Here is a 27,369-nt window from a genome sequence, read left to right as displayed (position 1 = left end):
ACCATTTAAAATATCTTTTAAGAATATAAATTTTTTAAAAAATCTATGGCTATGGTGCCAGTTAGAATAGGAGCAAGCAGATGGCATTTTCCTGCTTCCAAAAAGCTCCCTAGGTCAAGGGACATAGTCAAATAAATAAAAAGCAGTGTGGAAAAGATTATTGTAGAATTGTGTGTGAGGTACAGAATTGGTACAAAGATAAAATATCACACAGGAAGGGTAGAAGACATGGAAGCATTCTCAGTAGAACCTCTATCAAGAATATGGGAATCCTCATAAATTCATCTGTCATCGTTGGTATCTCATTCATCTCGTTTTGGAACATAATGATTAGTAATGTTTGTGGAATAAATGGGCCTGGGGTAGTTGGAAATGAATGAAAGAATAAAGGAGTAATGGAGAAGAAGAAGAAACATGGGATTTCCCCAAGCCCAGGGGAACACTTTCATCATCCCTGTTGGCCTTTTGCTTGAAGAGCTCGTGCAGGTGGGACTCAAAATAAACTCTGAAGACATAAAGACACAGCAGCTTAGAACTAGGATAAGGACTGCATCTGTCAGAGCTTTAATTATGAAATGTGCTTACGGCAAACTAGGCTTTTTTATTTTGATTTCTGGTGTGCAGTGAAATTACGTAGACATTGATTTTCTGTCAAACCATCACAGAGAGTCTGAGATAATGGCACATCACCATTCATTTGCTAATGACAGTACCAGGCTTTTAAACAGGAACCCATCACATTGGGCCTTGCAACCTCCAATCTTGTTGTGCGTCCATTTAAATGATTTGTAATAGCCAGTAATTATGAAAATGTCTTTCCTTCTTGACCTTCTCCCACCAAATTTACACATTAGTATTTCATCAGTTTGGCTTGCAAATTAGCATAGTTGGTGTATTTTTCTTTCCAGATGGATTTATTTAGGCATATAGTAGTATAAAGAATTCCTATGAAAAAGAAAAGGAGGGGAAAAAACATGTTGAGTTAAGAGCCTGATGATAAAAGATATCCCCTCCTCCCATATCCAGACTCCAACACAAAGGATCTTTCCTGGGGCTGAACATTTTCAACTTCATTGACCAACGCTGGTCATCAGTTTCACTCCTATCTTTCCTGAGAGATTTGAAGGAGGTAATCTTATCATCAGGCCCCCACAGTTAGGCTTCAGACCAATGTACTTTTTAACCCCCTGCCCTAAATAACTGTGGTTATGGTATAATCAATTTCATTATTTTATTTGGCTGATTTCCATTAAAAAAATTATTTTTCCTGTGTTCTGTCTCTTGATGCAGAAAAAAAAATGCTTTTTCATGAACCTTTTACTCAATGATTCAGACCCAGAGCATAACAATGCATGTGTATGTGTGTTGAAAATAATCATCCAGATCTCTTTTCTTTCTTCTCAGATACTGCCTGGAATTGTTATCCGTGTAGTTTATACCCAGAAAGTTTACCAATATATGATTATCCAGTCCCTACACTACTTCTCAAGGGCATTAACTCAGTTCTAGGGAGACCTCTGGCTCCATGCAGTGTTAGCAAATGATATTTCCTCCCGTGAACTGTTTTCATTATTCCTTATTGCTTTCTTTGGCTTACCTTGTGCCAGACCTGAAAATCTGGAGCTCTCAGCTCATGTCCAGTCCCCTTCAGAGCAAGGTGGCAGTGTTCCAATTCCTTATGGCGATGAGCGTGAAGAGGTTTCTGCATGCAGGGGAATATTTATGGCTTTGTCAGCTGTTGGCATCATAGAAATGGACTCAAGATGGTCAAAGGAGCTTTAGTGGATGATGAATGTTTGTTTAGAATGATGATCTGGGGAATGAGTTACAGAACAGCTTCTTAACAGTAGGGGCATTCCAGAGCATTCCCTAAAAGAAGAAATTCTTGATTCAGCAGTAGCTCAGGGTCAGATGGGACACGAGATGACAAGCACGGAGTTGCTTTTGATCTCAGAAGCCCCTGGCTGCCCACAGCTTCTGTGGTGTATGTGATTTCTTGACCTCTTCACTGATTCTCTCTGAAGTCATGGGTGATGAAGGAAGGGGCTTGTATGATTCTGTCTACCCTGCCCTTACTCCATGACCCAGAGTCCCTTCATCTTCATTCCAATCTTCATGTTAATATTTGTTTCTGGGACAGTAAGATACGGCCAAATATTTCAGAGTATTAATACTGTTACCATATACAAAGTATTTTAAGGTATCTGATTTTTCATCCATGTTATAACTGTCCAAGTGGGCAGGGAAAAACGTGTTATATCCTTTGGAAGCCTGAAGCCAATAATTTAATCACGGCTACAAGACTCATCAGTGGAACAAGGATGGGAGTCAGGTTTTCTCGATTCCTAGATCTACACCTGAGGAGACAAACTGTAGCTTGCTGGCCAAACCTAGACCACTGCCTAGTTTTGTGTGGTCTATAGGCTAAGAGTGAGAGTTACCTTTTAAAGTAATTTTTTTTAAAAAAAAAAGCAAAAAAAAATTTTCCATGACACAAAAAATTATGTAAAATTCAAACTTCAATGTCCATAAAATAAAAATTTTATTGGTATGAAGCCATGCTTTCTTACTGACATATTATCTATGACTCCTTTCAAGCCACTATGGCAGAGTGGAGTAATTGTGACAGAGACCTTATGGCTCTCAAAGGCTAAAATATCTATTATCTGGCCCTTCACAGGAGAAGTTTGCCAACCACTAAAATAGAAGATCAATAAGTAGAGACCCTGTTCCATACTCCCTATATTAGTTTTCTAGGACTGCTATAAAATGTACCACAACGTGGGTGCTTAAGCCAAAGGAGATTTATAGTCTCATAGTTCTGGAGTCTACAAGTCCCAAATCAAGGTGTCAGCAAGGTCAGCTCTGTCTGAGACGCTGGGTAGACTCTTCACTTGCCTCTGCCTGCCCATGGTTCCTGCTGTTCTCTGTGGCTGCATCAGTCCAGCGCATGCTTTCACCATTATATCGATATTTCACCTGAATTTCCTTCCTGGTGTGTGTCCAGTTCCTCTTTTTTATAAGGATGCCATTCCTATTGGATTTGGACCCCAATTGTCTTGCTGGGTCATATGCAAAGACCCTATTTTCAAATAAGGCCACAATCACAGGTGCTGGGGATTGGGGTATCAGTATCTCCTTTTGGGGAGATACAGTGCGATTCATAAGTCTCTTTGCACTTCAGTGTGTGGTCCCCCCATTTTCTTCACTCCTTCTGTTTTCCCTGCCTGCTTCCCCCCGGTACTTCCTTCTTCCTTTTCTTCCTCTTGCTGTCCCTGCCTTATTCACTAGACATTCAATACACACCTTTGAAGTCCCTCCTGTTTTCTCATCCCAATGCCCACCACAGTGCTAAACCAGAGGGGAAGGAGGATTAGGGTGTCACTGTGAACTTGATGAGCTTACAGTGCAGTAGAAAGACCACTTGTGAGGAGTTCCAATAAACAGGTTCATTTAAGGTGTAGTGGAATCTTCAGGATTTAAATTCCCAAACATTGAGTAATAATTTTTTAAAATCATGAATGCCAGCCATCCTATGACTTAAATCAAATGTTAGGTTTAAACTCTTTTGATTTGGATAGGAGATGTCCCACAAGAGCTTCTGTGTTAATGCAGGAATGTTCAGAGGTGAGATGACAGATTTTTGAGAGCTCTAACCTGATTAGTCCATCCTAGCTCCAATGGACTGAGTGGATAGTGGGGTGTAGTTGGAGGAGGTGAGTCACTGGTGGAGGGGGAGCTCTAGAAGGGTTCACCTTCCCTGTAGCCCCTTCCCCTTGCTCTTTCTCTGCTTCCTGGCCATCACAAGTGGCATGGTGTGCCTCTCCCATGCCCTTCCACCATGAAGTTCTGCCTCACCTTGGGCTCATAGCAATGCAGTTGGCCAAACATGGGCTGACCTTCTGCAACTATGAACCAAGATAAACCTCTCCTCCTCTAAGTTGTTCTTGTCAGGTATTTTGATCACAGTAATACAAAAGCGGACTAAAAGTAACACAAATGTTAACCTAAAAATTATAGATGCTAATATACATAGCATTATAGATTTTCCTCTCTATTCTTTTAAAGTCAAAATTTACAGAAATATTTTTTCTCTCTTTTTTTTTTTTTTGCCCCAATTCCTTCAATCCATCTTCCCTTCAGCACTTACTATATCCAATTAGCATACTCTGCTCTGGGAAGGACAATGGCTTGCAATTCTGACTGGGGCCTCTGGCCTAGTTTGTTGCATTAACGTTGTTAGCTTTAGGGAGAGAATCAGTCTGCAGCTTTGTGGATGGAGCTCATCACCACTCAGGGCCTTTTGTCTGAAAATGTTGCTTTTTGTATATTCTTTAAGGCTTTTTGTTGCTCTGCTCTCTCCTCCTGGCACTAATTGGCCACATTCAAATACTGTCCTGAAGTGCATGAAATGTGTTCTGACAGCTAACTCCTCCCCTAGCCCTAGAGCACCGTGTCCTCTGGTCTCACAGGGTTCTCCTTGCCAGTCTGGGGTGAGGGCACAACAAATAAAGTGGGTAGGTCTTCCCTGTGGTGGTTCTGGTGGGGTGTTGGGGACAACATAGCCCAGGTCTTACTGTGTCACCTCTGTGTGGTCTGTGAACCTTGGCTTCCTTCTGCTCTCTGTGGACTCAGAGCTTCCTGCTGGCTCTCTATCCCAACATACTAACCTAGTAGAACGCCCACGATCCCCTCCCTGTAGCTAGGGGAGTGGGTACTAAAGAGTTACATGTTTTCTCTGAAAGTATTCTCTGCAAAGGGTCCACAGTTACTGCTGACCAGAACTTTGGATCTGGAGTTTATACATGCATTTCTCAGTCTGTCTTCTGCCTGGTCTTTTTGTTTGTTTTGTTTTGGTACTAGGGATTAAACCCAGGTGAATTTAACCACTGAACCACATCCCCAGCCCCTTTTTATTTTTTATTTAAAGACAGGATCTCACTGAGTTGCTTAGGATCTTACTAAGTTGCTGAGGCTGGCTTTGAACTTGTGATCCTCCTGTCTCAGCCTCCTGAGCCACTGGGATTATAGGTATATATAGGTATGTGGGATTATAGGTTCTATAGGATTATAGAACCTTGCCCAGTTCTACCTGGTCCTTTTAAAAGAGGCTTTGATCTTTTTAAATAACTCATATGAATGGAAAGTCTTCTTAAGTTTTTATAAATCATTCTAAGAAGAAATTACTTGTTTCTTTTGACATTTTTTGACATTCATATTTTGAGATGAGAGTGACCTTATTTTGTTTGTTTTTAAAACAAATTTCATATTGTGCTATGATCCCAGGCATGTGTCATACTATAATTAGCCCTAGAAATACTCTGAAGGCCAGTGACCAGAGTCCTAGTTTGACTGCTTACTGGTTAAGAAACCTTGATCAAGTCACTCAACCTCTCTTTTCTTAATGTTTTAAAATGAGATTAATAATTACCTTACAGAGTTGTTTGAAAGTTCAAATTTAACAATGTATGTCCAGGGGCTTTAGAAACTGAAACGTTTATATAAATATCAGATGTTAGCATTGTTACTAATTAAAAATACACTTTAGAAATTCCAGAAACATTTTCTTCTTTGGTGAGGTAATAAAGACATAGTTATCATGGGTATTAACTTTCTTGGGGAATAGCTTAGACCTTGATTCTCAAGGTACAGTTTCTGGACTGGAAGAATCACTCTTTCTGGGAATGTACGAGAAATGCAAATTCTTTGGCCCTAAACATCCTTCTAAATCAAAACCTCTGGGTGTGGACCCAGCAAGTTGCGTTCAGCAAGCTCTCTGGTTGATTATTGTGACACTGACTGTTTAAGCCTCCCTGGCTTGATGTTATGTCTGATTGGGTATGTGCAGGCTCTGATTTTGCTGATCTTTCCCATCTGGGCTTCCTTTACCATGTGGAAAGGCTTCTGAAAGACATGAATGTGTAAACTTAAGGTTCAGAGGTCACCATTAGCTGACTTTCTACAACACGCCTGCAAGCTCTATGTGCCATTTTTAGCATAAACAGAGAGTCTAAGATTGCAGGTCCTTAAAATATCACTAACTAAATTTATCAGGGTTTATGGGGGGCTGGTGTAGAGAAGGAGTTTTAATGTGCTCCCTACTGAATAAGGTAACTAAAAAACTACTCAGTGAAGTTCAGCAGAGCTCCACTGAGCATGATTTCTGTTCTGGCTCCTCGTGGACTTGAGGTTTTGCCTTCCAATTAACATTCTTAGTGTTCCTAGTGTATTCATTCATTTATTGATGAGTCTGGGAACCTGACTCTGAGATGCTGCGCTAGGTCTCAGGAAAAGCCAGGGTTCCACTGGGTGCTGTTCTTTCTCACCATGGCCTTGGATTTCAGCCATGCTGTGTCTGTCACAGTGGACAGGTGGACTGTGGTTACTAGAGAAAAGTGAAAACCCGAGCTGTGCATTTAATTAAGGTTGAGGGGGGAAGTGGTGCTGTCATGCTGATCCACCACGGCAGAGATACAGGGTAGGCATTAAGTAAATATTTATGGAATGAATGAAGGAGGAATGAAATTGGGGTTTTGAAAACTAACGTGGCTACTTAGGAGCCTCTGTCTATCTTATCCCAGATGAACAGACATTATGCTTTGATTGAGTGAACTATTAGGTATGTTTAGTTTTAAATGCAGACATAAATAGATTTGATCTTTCCATGGTTCAAATTTCCTCCCATCAGCTTTCCCTTAATTATCCACAAGTGTTCCAAGCCTTCATTAGCTAAATAGGATGCAGATGATGGTCATTAGTCTGGGATATAAATCCTGCTGGCACATTCAATGGCTTTTCACTTGGCTAATTGAAATTTTCAGTATTCATGGACTATAAGAAAACACTGTAATTTTATAATTTATTTGGGTGTATAATTTTTTCCCTTTGATTGGTGTTTTATAATTATGCAGTTTTAAAAAAAATAATTGTGAATGCCACACTTTGCCGGGAGGTATACTGCTGTTTCAGTGTATAGGTATCAATATTAATCCTGTAAAGCATGAAGACAAAATGGAAATTCATACTTTGTTAAGAAACCTTAGAATCAGCCTACTAAACGGTCTAAGAAAGCATCCAAGTAGTGTGCACACCGGGGACCCATCAATTTAAATGTAGGAGACTTTCAAATTGCTTGTAATATGAGTCAGTCTAGTCCTGGCACCTACCAATGAATAAGAAATCATCCCATGTGCCTGTGAGGTGCAAACCAGCTGGAGATGTTTTATGCAGACATCATTCCTTTAAGTGGCTTTTAGCTTCAAATTTTATTTTATCATTCATCAGAATTAGCTGGCCTCTACCTGGTGGTATTTGTCTAAGAGTAAAACATACCCACACACAGGCTCACAGATTATAAAGAGAATGCTTGACATAAAATTTCATAGCATTGCAATTTCAGAGATTCGGTTTCTGCATTCCTTAAATTTTATATTCCATACTTAAACTGTTCCAATTTAATCAAGCAAGGGTCATATGTTTGCTGTTATTAAAATATCATGTTTACAGACATTACATGACAGAAATTGTCTCAGTAGTGGTATTCCAGTTTCTTTTTCTAATCCTAGTTTAACTGGAATAATTCACAAAGGTAAACTCTCACTTAAAAGCAGTGTAGAATATTTGGAATCTCTTTCAGTGTTTGATCACTTTGCAAAAAATTCCCCCCAGTGAGAATCAGATAAGCAGTCTACTTTCTGGAACAGTCTTTGTGTAGGCTGGACTGGATGCATCAATTAGTGTTTTTCCATCTGTGGGCTCTCTGACCAATGACTTATTAGGGCTAGTTTTTCATCCTGAATTATTTTTCCTTCTGGATCATTTTTGCCTTTCTGCTATCTTGGAATATTTCTTCAAATGATTATTAATATTAGGGAAGATACCCAAGTTTTCAAAATTAACCATTCATGTGTCTCAAATGTAAAGACATTTTATATGTTCTATTTTTGTATATCACCTGTTGTGATGGTTAATTTTATGTGTCAACTTGATTGGGTGAAGGAATTAATTGTCTAATAATGCTGAAATCAGACCAAGTGAAGAAGTTCTGACCTCAACAATGTGGGCCAACATTACGAAATTCATAGGCCTGTAGAATAAAACAGTGGTAGAGGGGAAAATTCTCTTTCTTCTTGAGCTGGGACATTTATCTTCTCCTGCTTTCAGACATAGAGCTGCTGGGTCTTGGGCCTTTGAATTCTCCTCTTACCTCGAGGTTCTTAGGCTTTTGACCTCAGGCTATGAGCTGTATACCATGGTTCTCCACTGGTCTGAATGACACATGTGGCTTTCCAGCCTGCAGATAGCTTATTGTGGGACTTCTCACCTTCCTTAGTTGTGTGAACCAATTCCCATAATAAGTTTCTTCTTATATATCCGATTGTTTGGTTTCTGTGGAGACCTTGAGTAATATACCTATAAACCTTTTTCTCCTTCAGTAGATCATCAAGAACTGACCATATTATTTAGTCAAATGTTCTTCATTAGAGAATGAAGTAAAAGGTGAGCAGCATATGCATTGTACGTCTGATAAAATCAAGCAACATGCCTGATAAAGTCAGGCTTGTTCCTTTCAAATTATCAAGGGATCTCATGACCTAAAAGGAAGTGAGATGGGTTTCCTCATTTAATAGGGAAGAATTTAACACCTCAGGACAATGGTCCATCTTAAGTTCACTGGACGATCTCTTAAGAAGGGACAAAACTTAGCACCTGGACTCCTGAGCAAGTGGTCCCTTTGCTTTTCTGACCAAGACTCTGTCTTAAAAGGCCAACACACTTGCAGCATGATAAGGAGTCATATTTGACTAGAGTAAATTATAGATCTATCCAAGATCTGTCCTAGGTAGAAGTGTGGCAAAGTAAAGTATACAGTAGGGGATTTAGCCTTGCTCCACACAAATCTCCCTGCTACTAGGACTGCTGCCAGATGAATGTCCTCAGCTCTCAGCCCTCTCAGGAAATTTGCCAGTTCGGGACAAGTCTTCCCCAGCTTCAGTGCTCCTCATTTGGTAGACTAGACTACAGCACTTCCTCTTCCTCTGTTTCATCCTGCCTTTTCCTTTTCTAAGCAGTGACCTGAGAACACTTCCTAAGAAACCTCCTATATGCTAATTTCCATCTCAGTCTGCTTTTCCAACATCTCGCCTGTGACCTGTCTTCAGATCTTTCCCATCACCATGTGTGCCTAATGTCTTAAGTCCTTATTTTTCTCCTACAAAATCAGCGTTTGAATTTATTAAAAAACAAAGCACCCCAACCCCCAATGTACAAAACCTGATTTTGGAAAGAAGCTAGCAAACTTATTCCCTTTAAAGTATAAGAGACCAATGAAGTACAATACACGACCTCTCCAGTTTCCCTGTCTTCAGTGACCTCTAAGCCTAACCATCCCTCATGTATCGTCTATCATGAGTCAAGGCTTTGTGCTAAAAGCCGAGCTCATATAAGTGAATTTTCAGTCATCAGTATATAAATAGACTAAAGTAGGGCTTTAATTTTCTAAATTTCTTTGGGGAAATTGCTTAAACTGTGTTGATCACTCCACTAATAGGGTTAGAAGACAGGAGTTTTAAAAAGACATTGTGCATTATTGTGCTTTTTTTTCCTGTGACAAACACAGCATCCTGCAAACTGTGATGGAGGTGACTCATTAGGAGTTTCCCTTTTGGTAGAAAAATATTGATGCAATAATCCAGAAGGTCACAGCATGGGTAAATCATGGTGTTTGGAGTCTTTCATTTTCAGTAATTAAAATGAACATGTTATTGGAAGGTTTAGAAAGCCCACCTAAAGTCGTTCACAATAGCTGCAATTAGGAAACTGGAATTCCAGTTAAAGTCTTTTGAAGGGAATGAAATGAGACTGGCCAAGCATATAAGTAATATCCCCTTAGAAAATGGCTAAATTAAGGACATGGACTATTGTTGATCCATGCCAACTGTCTTTCACACTCATTTCAGGTATTAAAGATTTTGCTACATGGTGCAAGTGGTTTCTTTGTACAAATCCAACATTTAGAGCTGCTTGTATAATTTGTGTGTGTGTGTGTATGTGTGTGTGCATGTGTATATATAGCTAATTTCATCCATCTCTGACTCTCACATCCTCCCAAACATGTTTCTCAGTTCACCTTAGATTGTTCTTGAAAGTTGTGTGGTATTGTTTAATTTTGAAGATCATTTCCCCTGGGACAATAGCACTAATGTCTGAATTATTAGACATGTTCCTTTATTTACTCTCTCCAGGGTGGCTATGCTGGGATATCGTAGGTTTAGTTAAAAATGCAATTATGTTCCCTAGAGTTGCCCCCACATGGAGTCTCCATAGCTGGAATTTGAGTACTCCCAATTCTGACTTCCATTTATGATAGAAAATCAAACTTGAATTTACTATCAGACTTTAGTTTCCTGAAAAAAGCTTAGTTTCATGAGGCAGGGAATAAGGATCATTTCTCTGAGTAACTTTACAGGTTAGACCATTTGTTCTCAACTGGGAGCAACTTTGCCTCCAGGAAACATTTGGCAATGTCTGGAGGAATTTGGGGTTATCATGAGTGAGGTGGGTGGAGTAATGTTATTGGTATTTGTTGAACAGAAGCCAGAAATACTGCAAAATGTCCTGTGTTGCATAGTGTCACCCCGAAGCTACCTGCAACAAAGGATTATATGGTCCAAAATGTCCAGAGGGCAGAATCAGAAAAATTCTGGCTTAGCCAAACCAAGTGGACAATAGAAAACAGATATATGCTTAATAGAGATGTATCTTACCATTAGTTAGGATTCTTTTTATCTCTCCCGTTTCCTCTCTCTCTGAGTTTCACCTTATTAGTGCTATTATGTGGGAGTCTGCCTTTCCAGTATCATACTACAAACATGGCTCTTTGGGATAAAGACCTCAGTTTTGTCTAATATCATCTTTCTTATATCTATTCAATGCATGTTTATTGGATACTTTCTTTTTATTATTGGTTACCTTAGAAGGATGGGGAATAAAGAAGATTGCTCATTAAGAATATATAATTTGTAATGAAAGAAAAAGTAAATAAGTTTACTAAGAAAAACAAAAAACTATCATGTATGTGACTGACCATAGCTACATACTATCCTGTTCATAGCATAGTCCAAAAAAAAATAAATAAACTTGCATGTAAGTCCTAATATAGCTCTAAATGTTAATGCCTTTTGAGTGGTTTATCAGGCCAAGCAGATTTATACACAAATATGTAAGAAGTCAACCCCAGGGTGAGTGAGTGTGTTAAAGATGGAAGGAAGGACATGGCAAGCCCTACTACTCTTGCTCAGACTCACACATCTCTTCAATAGGGAGAAGCTCTGCTCTACCCTTCAGGCTGATAACAGGTGCCATCACCTGGGTATTTGACTCTTTAACATTTTGCACATATCTCTTCAAGATAGAGTATCATGTGTGCGTGAAGGTGGGGCTTGGAATCAGACTGCTTGACTTTGATATCTGACCTACCTATATCCAAGGTCTGTGATCTTTGGCAATTAACCTAATTATACTTTAGTTACCTTGTCTGTAAAATGAAGATGAATAAATGTAAGTTCTTTCCTCATTGGATGGTTCTTGGATCATTTGAATGTTCCAACTTGGGTAGAGTAGCTTAGGAATGGTGAAAGGCAGATAGGCATATTTTAAAATCTGGAGAAATCAGTGGAGACACAGGAGATGGTGCCCATCTTGACTGAAAATGAACAGGAAAGGTCGACATCATTGTACTTTGATAGTTCTAATGTGTTTGCCTCCTTGTTTTGCAGACCACCATTTTCAGCACGTTGGCCAGTGATAAATCCTTATCTGACTGCAAAAAGGTAAGCTGGCATTTAAGAATTTCAGCATGCTTGAAATAAAGAAAGATAAAGAGTTTTTGAAATTTTAAATGTTTTAGAGTTGGTGACATTCAGTTAGAAGGGCTGTGGTGCCAATGAGAATGTTCTGATCACATTCCTGAACCTTTTCCTTCAAGGATAGAAATGTGAGTGGTTCACTTTAAGGATGTGGAAAACTCCATTATTGTTTGACAGCGTTTTGTTATAGAGAAACTCTGGTTCTAGTTCCATATATTTCTCTTCACACTATTATCTGATATTTTATTAAATAAGATGAGCATCAGGGGAATTCAGATCATGTTGTGTAAACTGCACTGCAGGCCTCTATATCTTTGTTTGTAAATTTAAATCTAATAAATTTAAACTCAATGCAATAGTAAAATGATTTTGTGTTTTTTTGAAAGCTGATCATACAGCATAAAAATCTGGTTTGGATTCACCACAGTCAAGTTTGAGAAGCTGTCATGCTTTGCAAAAGGATTAGCTTCAGTAGCTACTGATGGAAGATGTTCCTGTAATAGATTGTGTCTGACTTACTGCCTCTTCAGCAGCATGACTAATTCCCTGCTTCTTGGGCCAGGGGGTCACTGTTATCCAGCACTTTAATCTCAGATTTAACCAGGTCTTCTCCTTCTGGGGGGGAAAGACGTGATTTCACAGTCCAAACAACTCAAATAAATTCTTTGACACTATCTATTGATATGGAAAACCAGGTGCATCCAGAGCTGATCTGTGCCTAATACCTTGGTTACTTGGCGTTTCTCAGAATTGTATACCATGACACTGTCTGCTGGGCTATTTCCGTTTGTAATGTTGCTTGATTTAGAAGTAGGTGGCTGGGATATTTATTTTTAGAGATAGTGTGAGGACTGTCTCTAACTCTATCTCTGAATAGCATTCATTTTATTATTTTGATAGTTTTTAATTACTTATTAACTCTATTTTGATTGAGTTCTGCTGTTTGTCTTATTCTCTACATTGAGTTGTAAGTGGTTTGAGGAGCATGTATTAAATTTAGGATGGTAAATCTTGCAGAGGAAAGACACTTTAGGGGACCCTGTAGCCTCACCTTTTTTCTGGGGTAATGCCTTTGTTATTATTTATACATAGACCTCTAGCCTCTCCCTGGATAGTCTATTTACAGGGAACCCGATGAGCCTGAGTGTTGACTAGGGAAACAACCCTAAGAATTAGAAAGTTGTTCATTTTTCTAAGCCAATACCTGCCTGCTATAGATTTCTGCTTTGTTATTTAAGTATGAATCTAGTTAATATTTTTTTTTCTGAATTTTCTTTCTACCCCATCCTTGGGCTAATGATTTTTCTTATTGGTTCTAAGAGGATACAGATATAAGTGATTTCTAAGAGCATGAACTGTGGGAATCCAGCTGTTTTTAAAATCTATCTCTGCCACTTACTACTTCTGTCACTTTGGGTTGGTTACATAACCTGTTAGTACCTCACTTTTATCATCTATAAAATTGGAATAATACTCATACCTAACTCATAGAATACATGAATTAATACATATAAAATGCTTACAACAGTGCCAACACATCATAGGTATTGTGTAAACCATGGTTATCATTTCATCCAGGTCAGGTTGTCTTGTTTTTGGTATGGTCTTTGTTACTGATGTCAAGAATCATGTATCATATCATTCTCCAGTTAGGTTCATCTGGCAAAAAGAACCATGGAACTCCACTCTTAATTTAGCAAGCTTGGTGGGCACATGTGCTTGGTATATGCTGGGCATAGCATAAGACAGGGCTAGGCGAGGTCAAACAATGGGCTTTCATGAATGTAGCACTAATACTCTACTAATACAGTGGAAGATGCCTTCCTTTCCTACTTACAAGCCATATCCTTCAGTTGGCCATGTGAAGTTTGAAGTTTTTGCACATGCCCTTAAGACATTTTTACATAAGCTGCTGTTAAAAATCTAACTCTCTTTTATATTTATGCAAATGATTTTTTAAGGATAAATGTAGATCATTTTATATATTCCTGTCCATATTCAAAATTGTAATCAATAAAGCTTATGTATAAGCCCAATTCTATTATTCAGCTTATTTACTGCTTCTGGTTCTCTGTCATGTATACTTTGGTGTAGTTCAATTAGTTTCTTTCTTTCTTTCTTTATATTTTTTATTTTTATTTTTTTGTGGTGTTAGGGATGGAACCCAGGGCCTCATGCTCTCCTGCTAAACTATATCCCCAGGCACACAGTTAGTTTCTATGACTGCCCTTTTTTCCATCTCAGCTGGCAAGTGTTCATTGAGTACCTACTAGGTGACATGCACTGGCATATCTTAGAGAATGTCATGCATGCACTATCTTTACCCTCTTAGAACTGATACGTGCTCATTAAACAAATAATTAACAAATTTGTGATGATATATATAAATATATATATATATATATATAAATATAAATCTTAGAGAACCCGATACCAGGAATAGCCAACCTAAGCAGTGAGCCAGGGAGTACTTCATGAATGAGATTTGGCTGCATGAGGACAAGGTGGAATGTGTGAATGTTCAGCAGTGAGAAGAGGAGAACTATAAAAAGTTCAGTGTCTGGAAATTACAACTTGAAATGGAGAAGGCAAGCTGTGAGCCAAAAAGAAGGCTAATCCTGGATGGTATAATACAACTATATTAAGAATTTAGATTTATTCTAAGGATAATAAGAAATTTTAAAGAACTTGAATTTAATACACTAGGTGTGTACAATATAATATAATTTTTATTTTTAGATCACTTGGCTGCTGAAGGAGCAAAACTTTGGATATGTAAGTTTAGGTATAAAAGAACCACTATAATCTTGGTAGGAGAAGGTAGTGAATAATACCAGAATAATGACAGTGGGGAGTAAGAAAAACTTGGGTGTAAAATCAACAGGATATGATCATAGTTTGGATCCATGGGAGATGAACTAGCTAAGTTCATCTCCCATGGAGATTTCCTGATTTCTGACTGGCATAGTATTTGTGCTATTTTCTGAGACAGGAACCACTAGCAGAGGGCCAGGTGTAGGGAAGGAGCTGAATTCAGATCAGTACATGTCAATGTTGTGGTATCTATGATTTCCTAGTCAGGATGAGCATAGTCATCCTAGACAGCTGAGCATAGTCATCTATAACTCTGAGAAGCTCTGGGATGGGTATGTGGATATAGGAGAAATAAATATAGAGAATGAAACAGTGAGAATGCAAGAGATTTCCCAGAGAGGGTATAGAAGGTGCAAAGAAGGACAGTTCATAAGGGTTGTGAGGAAAGGTAACAAACATGTAAGAGCAGGGAGAAGACCGTGGACTTTGGAGGAAACTGAGAAGCTATAAAAGTTTAAAGATACCAGAAAAATGTGTTGTCACAGAAGTCAACTCAAAAAAAAAAAAAATGAAAGAGGTCGTGAGTCTCCAGTTGCTGAGGGTGAGTAAAATACTGCTCAGTGACCACTGGCTTTATTAATACCACAGGCTATTGTTGGTTTAATTGAGATCAAAGTGATGGGCTTAGAAGCCAGATGGCAGTGGGTTTAGAATTGAAAAGGGTGAGAAAACAGAAGTAAACTGGTCTCCTTTAAAAAATACATTGCAAAACGAAGGAGACATGAGTAGTTGAATAGCGGTCATGAAGTTGAGGGAAATTCTCTTAAGAAGGGACAGGTAAGTGTGTTTGAATGTTGGTAGCAAGAAGACAGTAGGGAAGCTAAGAGTGAGGATCTCAGAGGAGAATGGGGAATAGCCTCTGAGTGAGGTCACTGAGAAGATTAAAGACTGTGGGTGCTAAAGCCCAGATTAACCTAAGATAGATGGACACATCCTGCTTTGTAACAGGAGGGAAGGAAAGCAGAGACAATTCATGGGAGAAGAGGACCAAAAGGCAGGTCTGTCCTTAGAGGACTCTGATCCCCTCATCTACCTTGTTTTTTGGGTTGATATTTTTCTTATTCAGCAGGAGGGTGGAATGAGCGAGTGTTTAATCCTTTTTCAGCTGCACACCTATATTATTTATTCATGTAGTGGAATATTTCGAAAAAGCATTGTAAATTGCTTCCATAAATGTATTATTTTTCTGTTGTATAGATGGGGAAACCAAGAAGGACTTTGATAGATTATTAATATAAAAAACTATTTCTATAACATTTATTTAATCTACAGGTATTTGCTCACAATATAATGCATACATATTGCCCTTCATAAGATCAACAATCTCTGGGCAATCTTTTCTGTTAAAAGGGGATCTGTTTTAAGAAAATCACTTCTCAGTGGGGCTGGGGTTGTGGCTCAGTGGTAGAGCCTAGCATATGTGAGGTGCTGGGTTCCATCCTCAGCACCACATATAAATAAATAAATAAAATAAAGGTATCATGCCCAACTACAACTGAAAACAAAATATTAAAAGAAAAAAAGAAAGAAAATCACTCCTCAATCTGTGTCTCAAATAATGCAATTTCTTCTGAGCCTAGGGTCACTGTAGCTGACTGATTAGAGGTCTTTTCCAGCTTGGTATCCCACAGACCATGTCCAACTATAAATAAAATCTTTTCTACATCCTGAACATTCTTCTCTTATTTCACAACCTCAGCTAATGGCTTCACCATCTCAATCTAGAGACTTCAGTACCATCCATGATTTCTTCCTTTACTTTTCATATCCAACCAGCTGTCAAAACCTATAAATTCTACTTTGAAGTATCCCTGGAATCTCTCCATCATTCCTCTGAATCCTTCCCTGGAAAGGTTGCAGCAATTTCCTCCTCAATCCTTCCTTAGACCAAGTTTTCCTTCTCCACTCCATTTTCCAAAATACTGTCACTTTCCAAAATACAAACAAAAAACAAGTAAGTACCCCTGTACCCATTGTCTCTGGCTACAACTTAACTTGCGGACTTATTCCTATTATCTCCAACTTCCTCTCCTGGTACTCCCCCAGACGGCTGGAATTTGGAGGCCTTGAGCACACTGCTCCTGAATTTATACATTTACCTTTGTGCCTGTGTAGTTTCCTCTTCCTGAAATACTCTCTTCTCCATCTTGTCTGCCCCAGGGTAACCACTTCATATCTACACTTACTCTTGAATTTCTGGATTACTCCAGGAAAGTTTAGTGGTCTTATCTCCTGAGTGCATAATATTTTTTATTCCATCTAAATATAGGTTCAATATCCCAAAATGCTTGGGACTGTAGGTATTTTGGATTTCTCTTGGGTTTTGGAATATTTGCATATATACAGTGAGACATCTTTGGGATGGGACCAAAGTTTAACCACAAAATTCACTTGTGTTTCATATAGATCTTGTATACACAGCCTGAAGATAATTTTATACAGTATTTTTAGTGCACCGATGTTTTGACTGCAACCCATCACATGAGGTCAGATGTAGAATTTTCTACTTCAGGCATCATGTCAGTGCTCAAAATGTTTCTGATTTGGGAACATTTCAGATTTTGGATTTACAGACTAGGTGTGTGCAAACTTTGTAACACACTTAGCAACAATCACTCTGCTTGACACACGTTTGCTGCATTCCCAGATCTGTGAGAAGCACTTTACATGGAGTATCTCATTTGATTTTCATAACTATCCTTCAGGGTCAATAATATCATCATTACCTTTTTACAGATAAAGAAATTGAGGCTGAGAGGCATTAATGAGCTTACGGAAGGACATAGCAGTGGCAGGGTGGGAGACAGCAAGTGAGCCCCACAGGGCTGTTGCTTTTAGAATTCTACTATCTCCATCCCCCACTAGGCTTTCAATAGTTATTTATGGTTCCAACTTGCCACTAAACTATTAGCTCTTATAAAGGACAACAATGACTTATTCTGTTAGGAATAGTAAAACAATACCTTGCAGGCAGTAAGAACTCAGAAAGGTTTATTTAATGAATGGATTCACTATGTACCTGAATATCAATTAGGGTGAGATCATTCTGGGACATTTTGTTCTGAAAAACAATTTTTTTTTTCTTTTTCACAGGATTTGAGAAAAGAATATTTATATTCAGAATTTATTTATGAAAGTTCTTTTTTCATGAAGATCAGGTGTTAATGGATAGCTGGTGAGATTGAAATGTTCACTTTAGCTAAAGATGGCAAATCCCTCAAGGCCTGTCTCCCAAACACCACTTTCTAGAGAGTTGTAAGAATCCTGGTTCTTATTTTTAGTCAAAGATGAGTTTATTCCTTAGAAATAAACTATAAACCTCTAGGGAAGATATGTGAATTTATTCATTTATTAAGGATTGTTTATTGAGTGTCTCATAATGTTATTGTTAACATATTATAGAGGGAAAATGTGCTGAGACATGATATGTCTTAGTTCAGGGCTCATTTTAAGCTCAACTCAAACTATTGCACATTAGTCCTAATTCACACAGTCTAGTTTTCCTTAAAACCTCTCCACCCCATGCTATTTAACTGCAGTTGAAATCTAGGAGATGTGTGTTGGGTTGATAAGCACCAGAGAATGCTCCTCAGGCATGCTCCCCAGTGTCTCATGCCACCTGTTTTAAGTTCATTTATGTTTATATCTTTATATCTTAATACTTTTACATTTCTCAATACAAAATATTTGGATGCAATTATTTTGATCCTGCAATTTTTGTGCAGGAACTTTCTGACATAGTGCTATTAAACTTTCGGCATTTAAATTTGAAAGTGATTACCACCCTGGGGCACAGATCACAGGGGGTGCTGGAAGCAATGGACAGGTGAGAGTGACAGATAGGATAAGAGTCAGAGAGAAAGATGAATCTCAGGGATGGGTCAAAGTGTAGAGGTATCTGTTTTTCAAGTTACTTAGAAATGAAAATCAGTGGTTTTTTCCAGTTTGATAGCAAAATGTCCCACTTCATTCTGCCTTAATTTCCATCTACATTTAGTAATCTAGAATCCTATCCAGAAAGAATCCCTATCTCTAGTCATAAAATAAGATCTTAGTTTAAAATTCAGCTACCACTAAGCTACTCCAAAATAAGGGACAAAGAAAATAAAGGTGTGGAAATTCCATCAAAATGAAAGAGAGATTAGTAGAGAAGATGAAGGGCATTGGTAGGGAGGGAAAGGGAAGAACAGTGGAATGAATCTGACCTAACTTTCCTATGTATATATGTGAATATACCATAGTGAATTTCATCTTTTTGTGTGTCCACAAGGCACTAATTTTTTTTTCCCAAAAGATAAATAAATAGCAAAAATATCAGTGGAGTATTGGAAAGGGAACAGGAGGAGGGAGGAGGGGAGGAAAAGGGGAAGAACTAGGGACTGAATTAGAATAAATTATACCCCATGTTTTTATAATTATGTTAAAATGAGCCATAATATTATGAATAGCTAAAAATAACTAATTAAAAAATTATAAACTTTTTAAAAAAAATTCAGCTACCATTTTGATGTTTTATTATTCATTTGGAGGAATAAAAAAGGACTGTTGTCTGTATGTCTCTCCCGGCTTTTTCTCCCTGTACTTGTGACATCTTAACTCATCTGAATGATGTTACAAGATACTTAGAAAAATTTATTTAAAAAAAACTACTAAAAATAGTTCAGAAAACATATTCCTATCACATAAAAAAAGTATTGGTTTTAGACTATTGAGAACCTAAAGGAAATATACCTCTTGGCAGTGGTAATTTGGTGGGAATATTTGTGGCTATGTTATCTGTTCCTTCCAACTCTTGACTTCGGTTTCTCTACTATTACTACAGTTATATAAATGTGCAGAGGATGTGCCCATATGGTCTCAGCCCACTGGATGACACTTTTATTTTTAATGGACATGAGGTGCTTCCCTCACATAGACAAGGTTATTTTCCTTCAGGAGGAGGTGACTTAGAATGTTGAATGTCATGGGTTCTTGGGAGAGTCAAGCTTTTCATCAATGTTGATGACTTAGTTCTCTGGGTAAACTGGTCCAAGATGGTAACATGAGTGGTTAAGATATTTATTCACAGATGGTTCCTCAGCCTTTTGAAACTGTTATGTCCATCTTTCTTTTTTAATGACTTAATGTCTAGATGGCATCTGTTGACCTTTACAAAGCTGGCTGGGCCAATTCCCATGACTCCCAGCCACTTGGCAGAATTTCCAGGCTGGTGGGTCACAGTGGCTTCTTCCCATGCCCTGAGAAAGGGCAAGGAGACGAAGCCAGCACTGTCAACATTGAGGAAATTCTTCAGTTTGCCTCTGAAATGACAAAATCCCATGTTCTGGAATAGTCACAGCAAAGGGTATCATTTCAAGTAAGTTTAAAGGCTGTTTACTTTTAAAATAGAGTTTGGGGAAGCAGCAGAGGTTCAATTTTGCAGAGTGCTATTTTTGCTGCCTTGCTGTAGGTTCTCTGCTGGCTATAGGGTGACATATGCACAATTTCAAAGTTCCTATCTTCCTTTCGTATGTGCCCACATGGACACTGATTCATGGGAAGGAAAGTTGGGTCCCTGTTGAATGAGGGGAGTTGCTCCTCTCACTCTCCCAGCAAAGAAAGAGTTTCTAGCACTCATCTGTAATGTGTGAGATAAGGAGACTGGTTCTGGATTCCATGTACTTTCCTTTCAGATCTTAATGCCTGGTTTTGTTTTTTATTATCGCACTTTTCCATCCTCTTCTCCTGAGAGACAGTAAGGTGGTAGGGTAGGGACTAAGAACACAAGCATTGGGGCCCTATTTCTATGACTAAAGTCTCCATGAGCTCTACAACTTTGCCAAAGTTATTTAGCCTCTCTTAATCTCTAAAACTGAAAAAAATACTATAAACGTATGTAGAATTATTGAAAGGATTGAATATGTGAAGCTATGTAAAATTCTTAGAGCACTAGGATTTGGTCATTATTATTCCATTCCTGTCCTTGCTGAAAATAAGTTGAGCCTTGTTAGCTTTGAGTCTGACTTTTTTGTTCCAGAAGAGCAAAAAATATCAAGGAAAGTACATCAATAGTCATGGGTTAGCATCAGCATTGGGAACAAAGCAAACTCTAGTTGCACTGGATAAATATCCTCATATAGCTATTTTTAATAATTCTATTTATTAATAATTAAAATATACTCAAGTTCAGTACTGTTACAGGTTTTAGCTCTGTAGCACAGAACATTTCTTAACAAATGAAGCACAAAACATTTCTGTTTTGGGGGGAAGTACTGGGGATTAAACTCAGGGGCACTCAACCACTGAGCCACATTCCCAGCCCAACTTTGTATTTTATTTACTGACAGGGTCTCACTAAGTTCCTTACTGCCTTGCTTTTGCTGAGGCTGGCTTTGAACCCATGATCCCCTTGCCTCAGCCTCCCACGAAGCTGGGATTACAGGCATGCACCACCACACTTGGCAATCCATTACCTTTTCTAAACTTTAATCCCTCATGACCATTGGCATTATCATAAATTAGGGGAGGGATCATTTATTATTTGATCTTGGCCAAACAGAATCAATACCGTGGGTGGAGTGGGCTTGTGTGTTCTCTTTATTGAAAGGGGGACTTTATGAATAGGAAATGCTACTGTAAATGTGCATTTTCTTGCTCTCAGTGTAGTAGCCAAGGAGGGAACAGAGTAGAGTGAATAATAGTGATTCCTCCATAATGTTGGAGTATTCTATCCATAGGCTAGGCATTTTTTATTCATAAGCTTATGCTAATGAAATTTCAAAGGGAAAGAAAGACACATATCCAAGGTCAAAACAAGTTCTCATAGTTTATAGGGTTAAAGTTGGTTGTGGAAAATAGTCTTATGACTGGAAGAAATGTATTATCTGTTTCTGTGTTTCTTGTACCCTAAGCAACAATTAAGGAATAAATTATAATAATTTTTTGTTGAGGTATTATTTACATGAGATAAAATATAATGATCTTAAATTAACAGTTAATGATAACTATTTTTAAAATTTTGTAACAGAATTACATTAGTAGCATTACCTGTGCCTTTTGAGGTGTGGACATTTTTGAGAATGGAGTCCTGTGGTTAACTGCACCATTGACAGTGCTGGAGTGTACCCATTATTCCCTCCAACCAGCTGCTATAATTGTCACTGTCATTTTGGAATAAACAGCACATTTAGATCCATGGGTTGTATGATATAGTCATTGTCTGCATCGGTAACAGTGCTAATAGGAAGAAAGGTAGTTAAGGGCAAATGTAATGAAATATGTTGCTCCAGTCTCCTTTGAGCTGTAATTATAGTGGCTACATCTGCATGAAAACAAGTTTCAAGAACATGACCTTTGCAGTCTGTGATTCAGGCATAACTGCCCGTGTAATACACATTTTAAGATATATTGGAAACTATAATAATTAGCAGCACACCCCTTACACATGTACACCTGCTACAACAAAGCATAGATTTTTGTGACAGCAAAAATGAATAGCAGAGATAAAGGAGGGTTGACTAATCTTGCAAATTATACATGCAAAAGGGCATTTAATAATGCCACTAATATTTTTGCTATTTTTTTTTTTTGGCAAATGTCACAAACTGTACTCTGTTCATCTGCATAATTGTTAGCTTGATTCCACTTGTTTCTTTATCATATACTAAAGATACTATGGTGACCTTTTGGCTGGGAATTGTGTTTCTTTTGTGAGTAAGTAGTTTTTCTTCTTGATTGCTGTATTTCTGAGCCTCCAGGGTACCTGCACGAGTTTTTCTTTTTCCTTTGTGGCCTATTTTCTTTTCAGATTTTCCAGAATCTTATATAACAAAGAATGGGCCATAGTTATTTAAGTTTAAGCACATATACACACAAATGCACACAGACTTAATTTTACATAATATGTTCTGGGGGACAAGCTTTTATAGAGATATTCGATCTTGTTTTCTTAACAAAGTATGTTAGATGTGAAAAGGAGCATAAAAAGTTAAAAGCTGAATCAATATGAAGAACAAAGAAGAGTTTTTGTGTAAATTGGATCTCAGCACTGCCTTGCAATTCTTTTGATGAGTGGAGTAGTCAGAATACTTAATTTACCCCAATTAAGAATGATCACTCTGGTTATTGTTGCTCAAAATGGGACCAAGTTACTCTACAATTGAGCTAATTGCAACCTCTGATTTAGCAGCTTTGCTCTGTGTTTTTCCTTTTGTTTACACAAATGATCTGTACTCTATAGGCAAAAGCAATCCCTCCTCTCTCTTCCTATGTTGATTGTTTTTTCTTTATTATTTTAATCCTACACTTTGATGATTGCTATAATCTCCTAAGTCATTGCTCAGATCAACCAGAAAATAAGACAGCTGTGTAATGGTGACCTCAGAGATGCTTGGTTAAGGGGCCGGGGTGGCTGCACTGTGTGATTCAGAATCTGCTGCAGATGGCACTTGCACTATGAGTTCTTCTGCAGGCTTGGGCAATACATAGAGTCACCAAGACCTAGTGTTTTCAGGAGAGGGCTGTTTTTCCTTTTATAGAAGGTCCTTGAGAAGACCTCCATGGTCATTTTTAACTCTTAATATTATGGTTTTATGATTTGCTATGATGGAAAATAGTAATGGTGGTAATGGTAATGTTAGTAATTGATTTAGCATCATGTATTTTTAAGAAGCTAACTATGTTTAAGTACCAGTTCACATCAGTGAATAAAATGGGTAAACATTATTTCTGCCATCTTGGAATTTATTCTAATGGTTGGAGATACAGACAATATATAATACACAAAAGAGATTAACTGCATATAACATTTTAGAATGTGAAGTGGAAAAATAGGGAGTGTAGAGGTTCTTGATGGGAGCAGTTTCTTGTGATTTTAAGCAGATTAGTCATGTAAAAGGTGTGTATCGTTTGGTCAAAAGGGGGAGAGGGGGTGGGTTAGATCTTCGGGAGAAGAGCATTCTATAAATGGAGGGAACAGCTAGTGTAAAACCCTAAGACCTCAATGTGCCTGGAGTTCTGGCTGGATGAGAAAAATAAAGACTAACCTTTATGGACTGTTAGAAAAATGTAACATGTTTTGAAGTTTTATCATGTGTCAGTGACTGTAATAAACCCTTTATAGTGTTCAGTACATTTCATCCTCACAATAGACTCATGAAATACAATTACCATTACCATTTCTAGATGATGAAATGGAAGCACAGAGAGGTTAATTAACTTGTCCAAGGTCACCCAATAGTAAGATGCAGGCTGTCCAGGTTCAAATCCGGATGTCTGACTCCAGAGCTCAAGTGATTTCCCCTTCTACTGACAAAGAATCCAAGTGGGCTCTAAAGGATTTTCACTTATGGTTAATATTATTCAAGGTCAATGTGAGATTTTTTTCATTATATATTGAACAACTCATTAATGGATATTAATTATATTAACATCAATTATTAATTAATTAGAAATTATGTATTATATGACAGGAATTTGAACTCTATGTAGTATGGCTATTAGTAACACAGACCAATTCAAACTGGTTTAAGAAAAATAACGTACTTAATTGAAAACAGGCCAGAAATAGTGGATTTTAGGCATGACCAGATGCAGATTGTAAAGTGATGCCATTAGGAATTTCTCTTATTCTCTTCATAACTTGGTTATGCTTTCATCAATTTTGTTTTTATTCTTCAACAGGATCTTCCCATGAAGTAGCAAAATGACTACTATCATCTGACCAGGCTTGGAAACAAAAAACTTATTATATTTATCTATGATTCAAAGCAAAACCTCCAAATTGACCCCATTGACCTGGCGTGGTCACATAACAACCTATGAATGCATCTCAATTTCTGAAGAGTTAGATATGCTGACTGGCAGGCTTGGGTTATATACCCACCTCTGAGTTAAAATTCTTATCAGGGCTGTCCAAATCTCTGGCCCAAGAGGGGATGTACTGGTTTCCAAAAGAAAGATGAAGGAAGTTGGATAGATGCTAAGCTGGCAAAGCAGTGGCTGTCCAGTGCTTCTACTGCATCTTGTCATTCCTCGTTCTTTTCTATTTTTTCTCATGTCCTTTAGTTTTGAACCATTATATTTGCTTTTGCATTCTTTGTTTTTCTTATTTTGCTTTGTATAGCAAGAATTTACAATATGATAAAAATCACAAGGGATATTGGTAATGAGAAAACAATTGGGAAAGTAGAACTTTTCTTGAAAAGTTACAGCATTTTATAGAGCTCTAGGTGTGCCATTTCAGAGCATTATTTTTCCAGTCTCATATACAGAATGATTTTTATATGGAAAAATCATATATTTAACATATATCGTGTCTTATAAACCATGGGCCTTCAAATATTGATAATAAATTGGGGAATGGGCAGTTGTCAAATCTTTGGGGAATATGGGATTGATTCAATGTATACAGAAAATAAGCCAAAGCAGATTAATTTAGTGATATTTTAGAAGTGTTATTTGATTCCAAAGAAATTCATGGTGTAAATATATTCTGAACTACATATATGTTGTTTCCTGCATGGACTGTGTTTCAAGTTGTCTTTTCTTTATCCTGTCAGTAGCAATAGTAACAATGTCAAAAAGGTAGAGGATTCAGGGAGTCATAAGGATGTTGCCAATTTAACTATTTCATGATAAAAGTCTAGAGAGATAGAGGTAGATTTTGTGAAATTTCAAGAAGTTTGAATTCTCCAGGGGCCCTACAGTTCTGCTTTCTCTCTGGACAAGGAATAGCTCTGAATCTATTACCAAATTTCCATGCAACCTGTTTTTGATGGTTTAAATTTTATGTTTCTGCTCTGCTTGAGCAGAGATAAGTGTCAGATTAGGCAAATTTAGTTTGACACCTGAAACTGAATTATATTTATGGAGATTATAGCTGCTTGAATACATTTATTTGGAGGATTAGCAGAACAATTTAGTTTTTTAGCATTTCGCTATTACTGTGGATTTGACCACAAAAATTTCATTGTGTTGGGGAAAGAGCCTGTTTTTGGATTTTAGAATAGATATGCCCTAGCACCAGGTATTTTTGCAACTATAATTTCTAGCCTGTGTGACTCAATAGCTTTGCATAAATCTTTTTCTTTCTTCCTCTTTTTCCCCATTTCTCTAGTTAGCTTTTTCTGCTCTTCCCCTCTCCTCCTTTCCCTTACCACCTTTCCCATTTCTTCCTTCCTTCCTTCCCCTAATATATCAGATAGCAAGGTATAAGTTAATAATTGTTTGCATCTTCCCACTCTACCTGTAATAGACACACCAAATTTATTCAAACGTTCTTTAGGTCCTGGCTAAAAGGAAAGTTTGGATTCACCTAGACCCAATTAGTTAATTATTCAATACAAGTTGAAGATCTTCCAGGATTATTTGGAGGATTAAAAGACAAGTGAATTTATGTTATAAATGAGCTCATGATTTAGTGGGGGAGGAAGAATGAAACCACACTTGGATAAACAAATCACAAAAGGGTAAGTAAGCTCTATGATAAGTATGTAAACTAATTGTTTTACCTCAATTATTTACTTTTTAATTATTTTTATTAAATTATTTATTAAATTATTACTGAATTATGATTTAATTATTTAATTTGTTATTTTAAAATCTTTAAAAAATTGTTCTAAGAAGTAAAATCAAGAGTCAATAAGTGGGTGAAATCAAACTAATTGTTTTGATAGCAGAGAAGAGGATGAGCACAGCTTTCCCTGGGAAGCCACTAACATTCTGCTCCCATTCTAAGTTCTTACCAGGCAACCTTCATGCATCTCTGAGTTACTGAATAGGTTCTGTCTGCTTGGTGGCCAAGGGCCATTTGTGGTCTGTCAGAGACTGCGTGATGGTCTTCCCTCTAACCTGCCAGCAGCATGAAAATGAGTAGGATAATTTACCAATGTTGCTAACGCTTGCATTATTGCCGGGAGATCATGAGCTCTGTCCTGCTCTGTTTGGGCTTGCACCTAAATTTAATAATCTTCTTTAAAACCACAGACCATGCAGCCTTGTGAAACTGTCTCCATGTATATGTTTTAAAAAAATGATCCTGCTGGTGTGGAATTGCAAGATAAGCAGAGAGCTCAGTAAATGACTCAGTGGGAGTTGTCCCCAAGGGAAGGATGGAGAAAAGAGTGCACTGTTTTCTTGGCAAAGAAAACTGATCCTTACTGTGGTTATTGCAACTCTGGGCATTTGGCTTTTCCCACCGGGGAGATCAATGTGATGAAGGCAGAGCTGCTCTTCCAAAGTGGAACCTCCCTGAGCTCAGGTGTCCAACCGAGATGTCAAAATGGCCAATATCCTTGGCAAAGAGAGCTATTTAATTAATTAGTGCCTTGAGCTGGCAGCCTGCCAAAAAAGCACCTGAACACAGTGTCTTGTGAAAAAAACTGCAGAAGGCCCCTGCCAGAGACCCGCTGCTCCTGCGAAAGCATGCCATGAGTGTCCACCTGTCTCCGTGGGAAAGACAGGTGCCATGTCCTCCTGATGAAGGATCTTTTTTCACATGGTATTCTTTGGAGAGAGATTCTTGGAAAAGTCTTTTCTTTTCTTTTCATTCATTTAGATGGGACAAAGATGAAAAGGAAAGTGCTGTTTTCTATTGCTGTTTAGAGAGCCACCCAAGTCAGCGCCTGGAGTAAGCAGAAGGTGTCTTAAG

At 37.9% G+C, this 27,369-nt stretch overlaps 1 protein-coding gene across 4 annotated transcripts in view; it reads left to right on the top strand.

The window, feature by feature from the left end:
- Window positions 1–27,369, top strand: part of Rasgef1b (RasGEF domain family member 1B) — a 553,928-nt gene that overhangs the window by 197,127 nt on the left and 329,432 nt on the right. For all 4 annotated transcript variants that reach the window (XM_005339699.5, XM_021719688.3, XM_078021465.1 and 1 more), the window contains one exon: window positions 11,778–11,831. In XM_005339699.5, coding sequence (XP_005339756.2) covers window positions 11,778–11,831 — 54 coding nt within the window. The remainder of the gene's footprint in view (window positions 1–11,777; window positions 11,832–27,369) is intronic.

This window comes from Ictidomys tridecemlineatus, chromosome 9 (assembly GCF_052094955.1).
Source record: "Ictidomys tridecemlineatus isolate mIctTri1 chromosome 9, mIctTri1.hap1, whole genome shotgun sequence".
In the NCBI taxonomy this organism is placed as follows: domain Eukaryota; kingdom Metazoa; phylum Chordata; class Mammalia; order Rodentia; family Sciuridae; genus Ictidomys; species Ictidomys tridecemlineatus.
Note: the sequence above shows the minus strand (reverse complement) of the source record. Positions and strands in the feature narration are given on the sequence as shown.